The sequence below is a fragment of the Mytilus californianus genome, unplaced genomic scaffold (genome assembly GCF_021869535.1).
Source record: "Mytilus californianus isolate M0D057914Y unplaced genomic scaffold, xbMytCali1.0.p SCAF_14, whole genome shotgun sequence".
Classification (NCBI taxonomy): Eukaryota; Metazoa; Mollusca; class Bivalvia; order Mytilida; family Mytilidae; genus Mytilus; species Mytilus californianus.
The window spans coordinates 35,048,344-35,065,888 of record NW_026262626.1 but is presented as its reverse complement, the minus strand read 5'-3'; the positions used below and the strand labels follow the sequence as shown (position 1 = coordinate 35,065,888).

Genomic DNA, 17,545 nt, shown 5'->3' with positions numbered 1-17,545 from the left:
TTATTCGGACCTGTGCACTGCTGTCACTTGATATATCCCGCAATGGTGGTAAGTCGTGCACTTGAGGCCATTTTTTATTTTATTTTTCTGTAGACTTAGCTTTGATTTTTTATTACTGTGTATTGTCAAGCTTGGTTACTCATTATTGTTTCTCAGTCACTGAATGTACGATGTTGTTCCATACTGCAGCAGCTGACCCGGTTTGTTTACATTCAAATTCTAATGGCTTCAAAACCACGTGACACATTGAATCGTTATATCCAATCAAATTGCTCTACTGTCAATTAGGTGATTTTTTAGTACAAGGCAATTATATAATTTGTTTGTATGATATTGCTTTGAAATAGTTTGCAATAAATTGGGGGTTTATTCAATAGGAAACCTCATTATTAGCCATGAAATTTGATATCAATGGAATTTTATATGAATATTTACTTATGGTCAGAATATCGATCTCTTTATATTGAACCAATCTTTTTTTTAATGAAAAATATATGTATATTGTTTTTTTATTAACCTACTCTATATTCCTGACCAAAAATATGGCATGATTATCGTTTGTTTCCCAAAGTTCTTCTTTCATTTTGGATGGGTTTTTTTTGCGGGAAAATCGATTAAGACGTAAGGTGCTTGCCATTTTGAAATTCTTGAAAATACGATTTGCTTGGCCTGTTTGGTCTGCCATTAAGATTGATGACGCTTAATGGAATGTAAACAAAGCAATGGAGGCCAGAAGAGGGGATTTCTGAAGTTCTGGAATGTTTTTAGGCATTCGGAAGTCAGGTTTGAAACGGCCATTAGAAAATTGGCATTTTTGTACAATTCTTTAGAATAACAATGAAAACATATCTTTAGAAATGTTTGTTTATTTAGAAGAGTAGAAAAAATGTATTCTGTACTAATTTTGTACGCTGGTATTAGCGTAGTGACGTCAATGCGGAGTTTTCCCGTGTGATAAGTACAATAACAAAATCCGAACGAACCAACATTATGACCGATTATAGACTACGGTAGGATACTGATAGGTTTCAAGACAAGAATATAAAAAAAATGTAAAAATTATACCATTACACAGTTACATTAACATTTTTAACTTATAAATATAGGCGTTTTCATTATGAAATTGTTAACAAGGTTCAAAGACAAAACTTATCTTCAAAATGTTCATGTACAAATACAAATACAAATATTTTTATTGGCACAAACTCATTAACTATAAATGGTTAAGACCTATTGCATATATATAATTATATTAATTGACATGGTAGAATTAAAAGTTACATGATAACATATGATAGAATGAAAAGTTACATATTGATGTATCATATTAGTTCGAATCACTATTCCTTATATTTAGACACTCTGATATGAAAGAGGAAGACAGTCTAAGTAATAATGCTGAGCTATTGTTAACCAATAGAGATATTTTTTCATCAGTGGTAATGTTACGCTGTATTTTAAATATAACATTTATTTTATCTTCTAATATTTCTCGTTTTGAGGTAAATCTATTACATTGTAATAAGAAATGTTGTTCATTTTCAATTTCCAATTTCCAATTTCCAATTTTGTTAAGATACCACATTTGTATTGTGATTAAATCACAGGCACTCGGCTCTGAAAAAAAATATTTATGCAGTATACCTTAATATAACCTGATAACACAAGGTACTCGAACTCACATTTTTGGAGAAATGGCACCTGGTTGCATACTTCCTTTATAAATTATATGTAGATTACATGGGTGTCTATCCTACTAAAACCTGTTGTGTTGTAAATCTACTGAGATGCAAAAATTTTCATTTCACTGTGAGAAGACTAGTTTATTTACGGTTGACCTACTTGGAGGGCCTGCTATGAATGATACCCACAGCAGAAATAGGCATGTTTATACACCTTTTTGTAGATTATTTAATTTATATTAAAGATATAATGGTTTCAGTGGGATAGACAACCTCAGAATTGAAATATAACAGAAGTTCATGTATCTTTTCTCAAAAATGTACCTTGTGTTATATTAAGCAGAAAGGTTAAAAAAATTCAGAGACAAGTGCCTGTGAATTAAATGTACTGATCAAAACTTGATGCCAACAAACACATAAGACCTATGCATGTTACATCTTTTAAAAGAAATAACAAAGAAGATGACTGTGGAGAAATACAAGTCTCATTGGCAATTATACCACATCTTATTTTTATATTTAGGAAACTGAGAGAGAAAGAAAGCATAGGATTTTCAACAATGTTGATAAAATACATTATAATCAAAGTATCTTTTTTCTATTCTGTTACACATATTTGTCATGATATGATTGTTCACTCTTTAATTGTAGATGTTACACAAGTTACATGTAGATAATTCAACTACCTGAAAAAAGCTAGAAAGATAGTATGGCAGAAAATGAACATGCAAGAAGAGAGTTACAACAAAAGCAGCATTATTTTTTGCAGAGTGAATTACAGTCAATGTCGCGAGATCTTCCAGGGTAAAAAACTTTAGATAATTATAAATTGTTTTGAAAACAAGAGAAAGTGTCTCAGCTATAATTTCATCAAAGGGTTATTGCTCTGGGATGATAAGTAGCTGAGGAAATTCCTGGAGTTTGAAACACAAAACAATATATTATTCATGTTGTTGTTAAGATACCACATTTTTTTTTAGACTATATTATGTGTACAAATGTACTTATGACTTTAAAGATTTGTATAAGCATGATAAGGAAAATTCAGGTGAATTAATATTACTATAATATTGGGAAATCAGGTAATTATGACAAGTCAAGTTCCAGCTGAATTCATGTGAGCTTTGGCTAGTTTACAAACACTTATCAGTCAGGGGACTTATTGAAATAAGTGATTTTTAAATCACTTATTTAAAGGGGCACTAGCTGTCAAATTCATGTTCACCGATTTGACTCAAATTCTCATATTTGATTTATAACCATGTAAAACATTTATCCAAGTCTTAAATGAACAATTTACAGGACATGGGCTCGATAATATGTAGCTTCGTTTCGTGTGTATTTTAGTCTTGACGTCATCTAATTAACTATCGAGTTGACCTCCGAAAACCTCTGATGGTCATATAAGCGATATAAACATAAATATAGATATAAATACAAAGCGAACACGTGCAATTGGATTTTTCTAGGTCTGTTTAATTTCATATTATAGATTAATATTATATGTTAATCATGGTTTTTACCTGTAAAAGAATGATTTTTTTGTGGATTGAATCAGTCAATCAAATGATTTACCTTTGTTTCACTTTCAATGTTGACATTCTTTTCCTTTAGATAACCGATCATGCACACTGCATGCGTTATCCATCTCTAGGTAAGGGGTTAAATTTAAGTTCACGTGAATACGGATTCAATGAAGTCGAATTATTCACTTGCAAGTGAATAATTCATCATCAATGTTTCTTCGCTTAATTTAACAAAATTGAACCATACTGGCTGCTAAAAGCGAATTATTATTTCACTATTTCACTTTCATTAATGATTGAACAAAAAAAATCATACTTTAGATTTTTTATATATCTCGTAGCTAGTGCCCCTTTAAGTAGCAAATTCGAAGTTTTGTCGCAAATTGTGATTTTGTAGTTTTACCAAAATTTTAAACACATAGGTTTAGATAATATCTGTTCATTAGTAAAATTGAAAAAAATTAACTTTTTCTTTTAAGCAGCCTTTGATGCAATCATTTAGCTGCAAATTCTATTTTAGTTGAAAAAATGCTATAAAAATGGCTTTATATAATGAACTGATACTTTCTTAACAGATTTTTCCCAGCAGTGGGAGTATTTTTCCTGTAAAATTCAAGGTTTCATATAGATTATGTAATAAAATTCTACTGTTCGAATTTAACTGTTCGGGGTGTTGAAATTAGTGGGGGTTATTAAAATAATGATACTTAAAGAAGTGATTTTTTTTAAGGAAATTGAGGTATGATACTTAAACTAGTGATTTTTAAGTCATTATCCTAGATTTAGTACAAGGTCATCACCTGACATGACCCGGTCATCCTATCAACACAGATGTTGGTTCTGATAATTTCAGCAACATAATTAGTCCCTGGATCATTAGTATTCTATATTTAAAGCTACAATAAAATTAAATCACTTAGTTTAGTGATTAATTTGTACAACTTAAATAGGTGATTATTAAAGAAAGACAACTCTTACTTCCAACCTTTATGGCCATAATGTTACTTGAATCAGTGATTTAGAAAATCCCTCATTTAAGTAAGTCCCCTGACTGCTTATGGCAAATATGTCTTAAATGAATATAGCTTAAAGCATAGTTCAGTATAAATAGTCAATAAACAGTAAAAGGAAAACAATAGTCCCAAAATAGTAATATTACCAGTAATAGAACTTAAATGTTTATAGCAAGTACACAAACAAATAGCTTGTGAAATTCATATGATAACATAGATGATGTTGGAATTTGCAATAGTAATAAACCAGACATTAAAGGATAAGTAACTTAATTTTCATATTATCTTTAAATACCAAATTCTCCAAATGATTAAAACACAAGATATGACAAAAGACTACATTTACTAACATTCCTAACATTGGCCAGATACATGCGGAATATGAAAAAGAAGATGTGGTATGATTACCAATGAGACAACTCTCCACAAGAGACCAAATGACACAGAAATTAACAACTATAGGTCACCGTACAGACTTCAACAATGAGCAAAGCACATACCGCACAGTCAGCTATAAAAGGCCCCGAAGTTTTATACTAATTTGTTTTCTGATATCACTGATTAAACTGAATTATGTGCTTACCACATTGTTAATATTAATCATAAATTGTATACAATAATATCATGTGTCAGAATATAGTTTTTTGTCTCGCCTTGACGGAGTCAAAAAGCGAGACATAGGTATGCTGTTTCCGACGTCGGCGTCAACAATGTATTAGTTTGTGATTAGGTCTAGTTCATGGTGAACCACTAGTGGTAGGTCAATGATATTTGGTATGCAGTTGAATTAGCATTGGCACATCTCATTACCATGGAGAATATTTGGCCCTGCCCCCTCAGTCAAGGTCTATTGACTTTGAAACTTTTTATAGTTTACATGTATTAGTTTGTGATTAGGTCTAGTTCATGGTGAACCACTAGTGGTAGGTCAATGATATTTGGTATGCAGTTGTATAAGCATTGGCATATCTCATTTCCATGGAGATTATTTGGCTCCGCCCCCTTAGTCATGGTCTATAGACTTTGAAAATTTTGCTAAGTTAACATGTATTAGTTTATGATTAGGTCAGTTCAAGGGGAACCATTAGTGGTAGGCCAATGTTAATTGGTGTTCAGTTGTATAAGCATTAGCACATCTCATTTCCATGGAGAATATTTGGCCCCGCCCCCTCAGTCATGGTCTATTGACTTTGAAACTTTTGCTTAGTTTACATGTATTAGTTTGTGATTAGATCAGTTTAAGATGAACTGCTAATGTTAAGTCAATGATATTTTGTATGCAAATTTATTGGCATTTGCAAGTATCATTTCCATGGAGATTATATAGCCCCACCCCTGATCATGGTTCAATGACTTTGAAACTTTTACATAGTTTACAAGTTAATGTTTGTGTTTAGGTTTGTTTAAAGGGAACGACTTATAATAAGTCAATGGTATTTGGTATGCAGTTGTATTAGCATTGGCACATCTCATTCCATGGAGATTGTTTAGCCATGTACCTTCAGTCATGGTTCATCGACTTTGAATATTTGCATAACTTAAATGTTAAAGTATTGCTATTTTAATTTCAACATTTGCATTATCAAAATTACAAAAAGGTGAGACATATCTCTGTGATAACAGTTTATATTATTGCTGTCTGTATTTGGATCATTCTATTCTTATAACATATATGTATCTGTATGCCCCACAAGGGCTCCAAATTGGAAATTAAATATGTTTAATATTTGATGTTTTATAATGATAATGTTGTTTATTCATGACAAATTGTTGATTCATAAAGAGATTTGAGATGAATTAATTTAAACATTAAATACATTTAGATTTATACAAAATGTACTTCATAACATATCTTTGTCTAATTATTCTTTATCTGTTTTAGAAAATTTCAGCAGAGACTTCCCTATGATTTATTATCAAGTTTAGCTAATGCTTTACTGGATGGTACTGTCTTTGAAATTGTGCGTAGTCTACAAGAAGTACAACATTTAGAGGAGAAACATTTGTCTTCTCAGAGAATGAAACTGATAAATGATCACAAAGGTAAGTTCAACAGTTAAACATGAGTTAAGTAAGTAAAATAGGTTAACCAGAAATTTTCATGAACCAAGTGTAAATGTTAACTATGAATTATAACAAGGTAAGTGTAATATACTAAACGGAACAAAGATAAGTATAACAGATTTTATCAGAAATCATAACAAGTCTTGTATGTTTTTTAATTTTAGTTCATTTATATGTTTTGGAGTTTAGTGTGACGTCCATTTTCATTGAACTAGTACACATTTTGTTTAGGGGCCAGCTGAAGCCCACCTCCGGGTGCGGGATTTCCTCGCTGTGTTGAAGACCCATGTGGCCGTTGGCTGTTTTCTGCTGTTTGGGTTGTTGTCTCTTTGACACATTCCCCATTTCCATTCTCAATTTTATGTATAGCAGTGAACTAGAAATTTTCACAAACTATAGTTAATCATGAACTATCACAAGGCAAGTCTTGCAAATATAACAAGTTAATCATCAATTATCACAAGGGAAGTATAACTTGTACATGTATGCACAGTTTTCATAAATGATGGCATTGACAATTTAAACGAGTCAATCAAAAAGGATCAACAAATAGAACTGTTAAACCAGAATCTAGTTAAACTGTATGTGCAGCTGTGGTAATGCTCACAAAGTAAGGTACAACTAGAATTTGATCCATAAAGCCAGGATATCAGGTTGACCATTATGTTGCAGTTCTGATTAAACTACCAGTATCTACAATCATTTTGAAACACAATTTGTATTCTCAGTATGTGAATTTTTGTATGTAAATGTGTAATGAAACAAATAACTACATTTCAAATGTAAATTACAATTCTGATGTCTTTGATGTGTTTTTATATACATTACCACACGAGATATTGAAAGTGCAAGATGTTGGTTCAAAATTTTGAAAGTTCATATAAAAATCAGAAGACGTAGTATGATTGCCAATGACACAAATATCCACCAGATACCAAATGATGTAGAATTCATGCATCTGTTGAATTGTACACATAGTTTCTTAACTTCACAGCTGCATAGTAAATGTAAACTTTTTGCAAACTTTGTTTCTCTGGTCAATGCTTTGTATCAAATCTAAATAGAAATATGAAAATATTTCTGTAGCATTTGTATATTATTATGCTAGACTCCATGTCAAAGTGTTCAAGTCTTGTTTGGTTTGTTAAATTAAGTTGCATTATATGTCCATTGACAGACGAAAACTACATTATTGATACTACATGTAATACTGAAAGAATGGAAGTAAACACAAAAGTTATAAGTTTATATCATATACTGTAAATTCAGAAATTATTGCGTGCATTTATTATTGTGATTTTCGAAAAATGGACAAAAATGCAGGATTAATAATCGCGATTTCAGGAAAATTTCCATACAGATATATGTATCAGATACCATAATGCGAGTTTTTATTTTGCGATCTTTACCCAGTTGCATTATTCGCATTAATAAAAACCTCGCAATAATTTCTGAATTTACAGTACCCAATACTGTAAGAATACTCTATCATTACTTGTATATGTATCCCATAGATAATGTATAATGAGCTATGGATAGTAACAGTATAACTGTATAAATTAAGTGTCTTCTTGAGTAAAATAAGGTTTTATTATATATGTTGCTACATAGTACAATGCTTTGGTACAAATGATTTAAAGGAGGTATTGGGTAAATGTCAGTGTGACAGGAAAAAAAATAAGAAAATTTCACTAAAAACAGACATCTGTGTGTATAAAGAAAACATAAATTGGTATGTCCATGTATATTGTTTACATTGTTATGTACAAAATATTGATGAACTATCAGCAATAAGGATGTTTACAGAATGTTGATATGACGATAAGGATATGGGGTATTATTGCCAACGACACAACTTCACCAAAGACCGAAGAATAAGGATAAAACAACTACAGGCCACAATACGGCCTTCAGCAATGAGCACAAACCCATACCATATGGAAAGCTAATCCATTGGATAACAAATGTAAAACAAAAGGAGAGTTCTGGGATATTTGTTGTTTCAAAGTAGAGATTGAAAAAGTTGTATCATGTGACATTTTTCTTTGCACATGCCTACTTTGTACACTGCGAATTAAGCAAATGTGATAATCTAATCATATTTCGATCTAAAAAAGTCGACCTTGCTGTTCTAGTTTGATTTCCTTAACCTGATGAAAACCTACTATGTAAAAAACAGAAACTTTATCAAAATCTAAAAATAACAACTTGTATACATTATTGATACTTAAAATGTTATTGGGTGTTATGTATAATGTATACAAGCTGAAGCCCCACCTATCTATTGATTGCAGATGTCAATCTTTATTACAATGCTTGAGCAAACATTTATACAAACAAAGCAAGCAAGCCAACCAGACCTTTAAATTGCTAGCATTAGGATAACAGCTTTAACGCAATTTAGATGTTCAGCTACATTCCTTAATTTTGATCTCTTTCAAATAAATATTGTATCAGATCCATCTTGTTGCTGTGGGTTTCCCCGCAAAGATTCTAATCATTTCTTCTTTAAATGTCCTTTATATACAAATTTACGTCACATTCTTAGGAATAGTCTTAGTTAGTTACGCGATGACCTTGTGTTGGATCTAAAATTAATAACATCTGGTAGTATAAATCTGACAAATGAGCAAAATGAAGAAATATTTAGAAATGTTTTTGATTATATAAAAAAAGACCAAAAGGTTCCTTGTTTAATCATGTGTATAAGATGAATGTAATGATCCACACACACACACACACACACATATGCATATTTTTTTTTCCTTCCTTCTATCTTTCCTTTTTCTATTCTATTTCTTAATATGTCACTTAAATTACAGATGTTTGATTATATATTGTGCAATAATAAATTTGATATTTACTTGCTATGAAATTATATTGTCTAATATTGTATCTTAGGAGAAGACAATCTAAGTTGGACTAACATGTGTCTAATCCTTTTTGTGAGTTTTTTTTGCAAATAAAATATGTTTAAACTAAAACCTACCGTAAGGTGACATCGTCCAAATGGTGATGTTTTCATGCATAAGATGTCGTACTGATCCTAATGCTGCATAGATTTCTGACATTATCATGAGTCGTTTCTGTGTAAAATGTAATCAGACACAGTAAAACAGAGGATCTCAGAACTAAAGTATTCAAAAGAGAAAATACAGGGCCTGATTTATGCTTACAACAGTAAACAAAAAACAATAATGACACACAGCAACCAACAACTGCTGGATAACAGGCTCCTGGCTTGGGACATGTGGAGGGATTAAACATGTTTGTGAGCATCAACCCTCCCCTAAGTTTAGTTTTTACATGTACAAATGTTCCTATTTTATTACTAATACAGTTTTATGATGCACTGATCTGAAATAATATTATCATTTGATACTTGTAGCATTTCTAAACAGCTGATTGACAAAATTTATTTATTTTCATTATATAGCACAAAGACATGAATTACAGAAACGACACAAAGAACTTCTTCAAGCCTGCCAGACAAAACCCCACAATCTTCCTATAGTAGAGGTCCAAATTGAAAGAGAAAAAGAGGTACAAAAATAAATATTCTATAAATATTATATGATTCATTATCAGTTTTGAGAAAGGTGCAGTCTTTTAAGTTCTTCATCACCTTCTGTGTAGCATGGTCAACACATAGTCATAACCATTTACCATAGTATTTTTCGTCATCATTTGGGGGCCTCGGTGTTTGAGTGGTCAAAGTAGTCAAACTACTGTATCACTAGCCTGTCAACACTGAGGTTGTGAGTTCAAATCCCACTCTTGGCAGGTGTGCTGGACTCCAATCATTATTGACTAGGAATGTCAGTTTTCCTACCAAAGGTCGTGGTCCTCTTCTAACACACCGGCTTCATCCACCAATAAAGATTGACCGCCACGAAATAACAAAATAGTGCTGAAAGTGAGTTAAACACCAATCAATCAATCAATCAAGTCATCATCATTTGAAAATTGTTGACGTATAGTTTTCAATAAACAACACATCCTAAATAACCTTACATAAAAAGACCAAACTTTCATGGACTTGACTAACAGGAAGTAAAGTTAATATGAAGTTAGTTATACTTAAATTTAGGATCACATTGATAAGTGAGGGTTTCTCATAGCAAAACATAGAGATTCAATGTTGTTGTTTTTTTTTTCAAATGGGAACAAATGTTTAAATCACAACTCTCCTATACCACTTATAAACTGAAACAACCAAAAACTTAAAATGACTTTTGCAAATCTGTTTCACATCTCTACTGTAGCAGTGAGTCTAAAAAAAACAAAAAAACAAGCACTTCCTCTTTATTGGTAGTTAAATTGGGCTTCATCTATTTTTGTCCCCCGTGCAACGCGTTATCAGGGACATAGAAATACTGGGCATTCATCAGTGCGTTTGTCCATCTGGTCTTGTTAGTGCTTTCACGTGTACAATTCTAGGCAGATTTTCATAAACTTAAATCATAGGTTCATATCAGCAATGTCAAGTTTGAAAATCAGTGAGGATCAACTATTTTTAAAAGAGTTGTGGCCCTTGGAAATATAAAACAATATGGAAAATTAATTGTTAGGGCTCTATTCTTGCCAGATTTTAATGAAACTTATATGATAGGTTTATATCAGCAATGTCTCAGACAAGTTCGAAAAATCAGTAACAATCAATTATTTTTAAAAGAGTTATGCCCCTTGGAAATATTAATTATATGGAAAATTGCATTATTGGCACTCTCATGTGTACAATTGTTGCCAGATTTTTATCAAATTTATATTAAAGGTTTATATGAGCAATGTCTCAGACAAGTTAGAAAATCAGTATACTGAGGAATAGTAACAAATCCTTTACGAGACCTTCTGTTTTTCATTTAAGTTGCACTGTTAAGGCACAATATTCTTTGCTATTTAAGGGCATACAATACAGTTTTGGTCCCACAGTGAATTTTTTGACAAAATTTGCATTCAAGCTATTTTTCACAGAGTCAATTTAAATATGTAATTATAAAAAAAAGTATACCTTCATGTGCTACTTTTAGTGATAAATAGGGTCGAAATTTTTGACATTTTCTTAAAATGTTGATTTCTTGGAAATTTCTATCCTTTGGACAGACCAAGGATTTGTATTTGTATAGTGAGACTCAGTATACAAATCCTTGGACAGACATACCTAACTTTTTATGCCCCCGTCGTAGCGGAGGAGCATTAAGTTTTACCCTTGTCCGTCTCTGTACGTCCCAAAATTGGTTTCTGTTCTCTAACTTGATGTTGCCTCAATCAAATGTTATGAAACTTATACACAATGCTAATTACCACAAAACACAAATCAAGTTTGAATTTTGCTGGTGTCACTTTAACCGTTCTAGAGTTATGCCCCTTTATAAATGGGTCAGTCCATTTACACAGTGCTTTAGTGTTATAGCAGGGAAAACATATAATATTTTTTTGTAAGGAGCAATTGAATGCTACAAAATGGGCAAACATGTTGCTGATATAATGAAGAGATAGTATGAATAATTATATTTTGGTTGGTTGTCAACTTTTTTTTATAATAAAGATTATATTTCAAAAAGGCCTTATTTTTACCCTTTTTAAATGGGACAATTAATACATCACCATGTATAAGATGAAAAACAAATATGTTGAAAAAATATAGGGTGAATGATTTTAATTCATTTCAGTTCTTATTAGTGTGTTTTTTGTCTTAAACTACTTGTTTTTGTGAATTTGATTTGTGAAAATGGATGATTTAAAACATTTTAATATGCTGTTCATGTGATTACATTCCGTCAAATTTACATTTACAGAAAATTATTCGTAAGGCACATAACAGCTGTCAGTTGAAAGTTAATGTGTATGAAAACAAAGACGTTTATAGTTGACCTATTTGTATTTAGATAATATTGACACTGTTATTTCTTGTATGAGGAAAAAAAAAGAAAGAAAAACGCTTCTTTCGAATGTCCGTCAACATGAAGGACAACGAACGTGCACATTATTTTCATTATTATCCACTGTTTACACGAGTCATTATTTAGGACAATTGCTTATATTGGAAGTTATCATCATTGCCTTGTTCTGAACGATTATGACAACGTAGGGTAGCGGAATCTGCCGAGGTTTACCGATTGTACTTTGTCCATCAACACTTCACAGCATTACAACGTATGAACAATTTATCACAAATGTACACAAAATCGAGAAGGAATTGTCTTATACCTGTTTCTATATCCTTTAAAAATATTTAGTACTTAAAAACCAAGATATATACGTCTGTTGCCAAATATGAACATATGAAGCTTATCATATCCCGATGGTACTTACAAATAGAAATATTAATTTCTTTGGTTCATAAATTAAAATAAAAAAAAATTTATTGAATCTTGACTTTATTTTCAACTTTATTCATGTAACTAGAAGAAAATTCAAGCAATGCACATATGTGATGTTGTCAATAATCACACATGTTATTTATAAATAAAATTGTTTAAACAGACCGTTTTTGCCATATAAAAATAAGATGTGGTATGATTGCCAATATGACAACTCTCCACCAGAGACCAAATGATAACAAAGTTAATAGCAATTATAGTTCACCCTATGGCTTCAAAACCGAGCAAAAGCCCACACCGCTTAGCAAGCTGCAAAGGGCTCCAAAATCATAAGTTTAAAAAAAAAATCAAATGTAAAAACCAAAGGCCTGATTTATGAACAAAACTATAAAAAAAAAAAAATTGATAAACAGCAACAAACGACAATCGGGACAGACACATTTAGAAATTGACATTGAAGGTCAGTTGAGAACTAAACTTTACGACAAAAAAGATGATTTCAGCTTCCAAATTGTGAACTTTCCATTTCTGTGAAGCAACATTCTAGTAGCGCCTGCATTTGAAGACCATATCTCCCAGTTGGTACGATATTCCAGAGCTTGCATTTCCTATCATGATTTCCTTGATAGAGGATTGCTGCTTACAAGGAAGCTATTAAAGCAAGAGTTCCAAAAGGTGAAGTTGAAATCATCCCTTGGAAAATTGTAAGGTCACACTCATGAGTTGTTGACCGTTATGGAATATCTGTTTCACAGATGACAATGGTTATGTTCCAATTGTCGTTACCACAATCCTGACCCCATATTTCATGAATGTCACCTACTGAATAAGACTTATCACTGGGCTTCTACTTACATGAGCAACAGAACGGATATCACATGTGGAGCAGTATCTGCTTACCCTTTCGAAGCAACTGAGATCTACCCCGGTTTTTGGTTTGATTTGTGTTGCTTAATCTTTAGTTTTTTATATGTTGTGTTTTGAAGACTGTTGTTTTGTTTTTTAAACTTTTTTCGTTTTTTGCCATGTCATTGTCAGTTTGTTATCGGCTTATGAGTTTGACTCTTCCTTTTCCTTTGGTATCTTCCGCTTCTCTTATATACTGATCAAAACGTTTGCTACAAGACTAGGTATCTCAACTAGGTTCTTACACTGTTGTCAATATTCAAAGTACATTAGTTCATATCAGGAAAATGCTCCTCCAATCACCACATTCTTATATCATGTACATTGTGTTTCATTTGCATTGATTTGTCCTGTTTGTGTATAATTTATCAAATTTCAGAATGGGGCCTCTTATAATACTGCAGAATGGAAGTGGAACATCAAAAATATTGTCTCACTGTGATATTAAATACTTGATTATAATAAATATGCATTTAATATTGAATTGCAGAAACTATAAATCCTAGGATAAATATCCATACTTAATTAATTAGCATATACGATTAAATTGAATCTAGAAAATCAAAAGATAAATATAAATGTTGTAAAAAGTCACATATTTTATACCAGATGTCAAAATGTCAAGTCACATATGTTTTTTTTCCTTTTTCCTTCATAATTTCATTAAACGTGTGTTAAAATATAATTCCCATTACATTTGTAAAATATAAATTGTCACTTTATGGCAATACTTTTGGGAGGATTTTTTTACAAATAATAAATCAATTGGCAAAATATTGGTCACATATGCTGTATCAAAGAAATAAAAAAAAATCACTTCCCCATCTTCATTTGGTTAATTGTTTCAATTTAAATGACATCTACTGTTGTTTCTTAGCATTGTTGACACTGCTTTCAAAGTGAAGAAGATTTCATAACTAATATTTTTTTAAATGAATATTTGACATGTCACATATGTTACAAATGTTTATTTGTAAAAGAAGGCGTCCAGAATCAATTTTATAATGGTCAAACTATCTTCTGTTGTATTTTTCTGGATGCTTTGGTATATCCTCTTTCTGAATCAATTTTTTTTTCAATCTGTGTCACATTCTAAAATATAACTATGATGTCCCATTTAATTTTATGTCATGGCTTAATGGACAGACCCAAATGGAAAAATTGCAAAATTCTTAGTTTCCGTTCTCTAACTTTAGTTTGCCTCAACCAAATGTTATGAAACTTATACACAATGCTTATTACCACAAAACACAGATCAAGATTTAATTTTGGTAGCGTCACTCTAACTGTTCTAGAGTTATATCCCTTTATAAATGGAAAAAATTGCAAAATTTTTAGTTTCCATTCTCTAACTTAATTTGTTTCAAAAGATAAACAAAAGCAGATTTTTGTAAAAGCATTTGGAATATCTTCTTTACATAAGTATGCTCTAAATTTGTGTAACAATTCTTTGGAAATAATTTATTTTATTAAATTTTCATGATTTTAGAAAAACCAGCCATCTTTTGCTGTATATTTATCCAATTTAAAAAAAGTTCATTGGAAATGTCATTTTTAAAAAGAGGAGTCCATGTACTCATTTATAAGTTAATGGTTAAAATCAGTTGAAAAATGCACCTTTTTCTGATATGTCATAGTTTGAAGTCGCAAAAACAATATATTACTTTAGCAAAGTCATTACCCCCCTCCCCTGTAACTGCATTGTATGCCCTTAAGAGGTAGGTGTGTCATGACTAATGATAATTTTGGATAATTTTAAGGGAAGTCATTGCCTCTTTGTTAAATATAAATAAGTAACATTTGTACACTATTGTAGACCATGGAAAAAAGATTGGAGGATGAAGTCAAGAAAAGAGACATGAAAATTATTATGGACCTGGACCAAAAAGTAATGGACCAACAAGTAATGCTTGAAAGAGCTGGGGTACCTGGCTTCTTTGTTACAAACAATAGACAAGACATCCGCTTACAAATGTACTTGCTTGAGTTTATGAATAGACTAAGATTTCTGGATTTGCCTAGTTGATGTTTAGAGTATTTAGTTTTGTCATTTGCTAATTTATTTTCACTACATTACATTTAGGTAACTAGAATCTCACTGGAATTTAAACCTTATTTACAGAATAGGCCAACGAACAGTCTGCTCCTATAAACCAGGTTTCTGACCCATAAATCTTAACATTATCGATTGGAAATAATAATTTTTTTCCCTTATTGTTGCAGTTATAAATACATATATATGTATATATTGCAGTAATTCGCTGCTGCTTTATATTCATGATTTTGGTTTAAAATTCATAATAATAATTCTTCAAAATTTTACAAATCCTAGATACAAATCAATGAAATATTCTATTTCAATTTTCACTCACCTTGCTCAGAAGGCTAATATGAATTACTGGCATCACATGTGGCAATCTTTTTTGTTGTCATTATCAGTCAATTTTTTGAAAACTTATAAGCCAATTTCTTTGTCATTTGGTCTCTGGTGGAGAGTTGTCTCATTTGCAATCATACCACATGTACATCGTCTTACTTTTAAGATAAAAAACAATCCTGAGCATGCATATCATCATTTTATAGGAAAACATTGAAAAACAATCTATTTTTTTTTAGTCCTTTCCCTTTCCATTTTTCCTGGAGACTGAAATGATAAATAAACAGCAATACAATTTCTTCTTCTGACTGTTGGACTCACCATGACCAACAAAAAAAGAAGAGTCCTTAGTGAGAACCCTGTATAATAATAATAAGATTTAAGATGAATGGTCAATGGTCAATGCCTAAAAATCAATAAGCCTACATGTACATTACACATCTACAAGAAAACTATCAAACACCAGTGATACCGATATATCAGGATTTAACACTGAATCATTCAATTTCAAATCATCATGTAGCCATTTTCATTTTTTTGAATATTCAGCAAGCCTAGAAAAATTAATCTGAGTGGAAAAATATTGTATTCGACTCGATACAGTTGTAATATATGTATGAATTATTAAATTGAAATTTAGTATATGACAAGGTATTTACATTTTATTTGTTTAATTGTTATTTGTAAATATTATTTTGAATTTATATATTGAATGTAATAAAAAATTTGATGAAATTTCAGAATAATAAAATTGTAAGAATTTATTTGTGGAATTTTAATTGAATCTTACTTTAACAAATAAAAATGAAGGGATTTGGTATAGAGGAAACATTATCATAAATATTTTTGAAAACATATACTGGATTTATTATTAGTCCCCTACTGACGAAGTCGAAGGGGACTTTAAGTTTGCACTCTGTCTGTCTGTCTGTCCACCTGTCAGTCAGGCAAATCAGTTTTCCATACTTTTTTTCTTTTTGCTTGAAGATATTGATTTAATATTTGGTATGTAGTTTTATCATGACCAGTTACAGATCAAGTTCGAATTTTGTTCTGATCTGATGATTTTGTGCAGAGTTATGGTCCTTGGACTTAGAAAATATACGCTAATAATCAGTTTTTCCACGTGTTTTTCGTCATGCTTGAAGATATTGATTTGATATTTTGTTATATAGTTTACGCCATTTCAAGTTATAGATAAAGTTAGCATTTTGTTCCAGTACAATGAAATTTTAACCGGTAGGGGACTATGTATTGCCATGCAATACTCTCAGAATGCTTGTTATTTGTGGGATACCAGTTTCCATGGTTACATGATAACTACAAATTTTAATTTTCAACATAGTACACATTTCTATAGGCTTGTTTGCAGAATTTTTTTAAAACCATGAATTCAAATATCCATGAAAAAATATTTTCCCTTTATTCACAAAAAATTGGTAGCCACAAATATAAATGAATCCACAGTTTCTCATTCATTTTCTCTGCTGTTTTTCATCTGGATAGTTGCAGTAAAACTTTCAGTTTCCATCTTAAGAGTCCATCAAGGTCAATACGACTGTTAGATCCTAATATAAGATTTCACCACTATTATATGCCAAAATTTATATACTCTTGGCTCAAAAAATGTATTTTATACTTAAAAATTTAAAAT

The 17,545-nt window shown here is 31.1% G+C and overlaps 1 protein-coding gene across 1 annotated transcript; it reads left to right on the top strand.

The window, feature by feature from the left end:
- Window positions 1-1,025: 1,025 nt before the first annotated feature.
- LOC127724742 (protein DGCR6-like) lies at window positions 1,026-16,655 on the top strand. Its single transcript, XM_052231838.1, has 5 exons — window positions 1,026-1,052; window positions 2,334-2,486; window positions 6,104-6,264; window positions 9,722-9,828; window positions 15,331-16,655. Exons 2-5 carry the CDS (start codon window positions 2,392-2,394, stop codon window positions 15,538-15,540), a joined length of 573 nt encoding a protein of 190 aa, XP_052087798.1. The 5' UTR covers window positions 1,026-1,052; window positions 2,334-2,391; the 3' UTR covers window positions 15,541-16,655.
- Window positions 16,656-17,545: the final 890 nt, after the last annotated feature.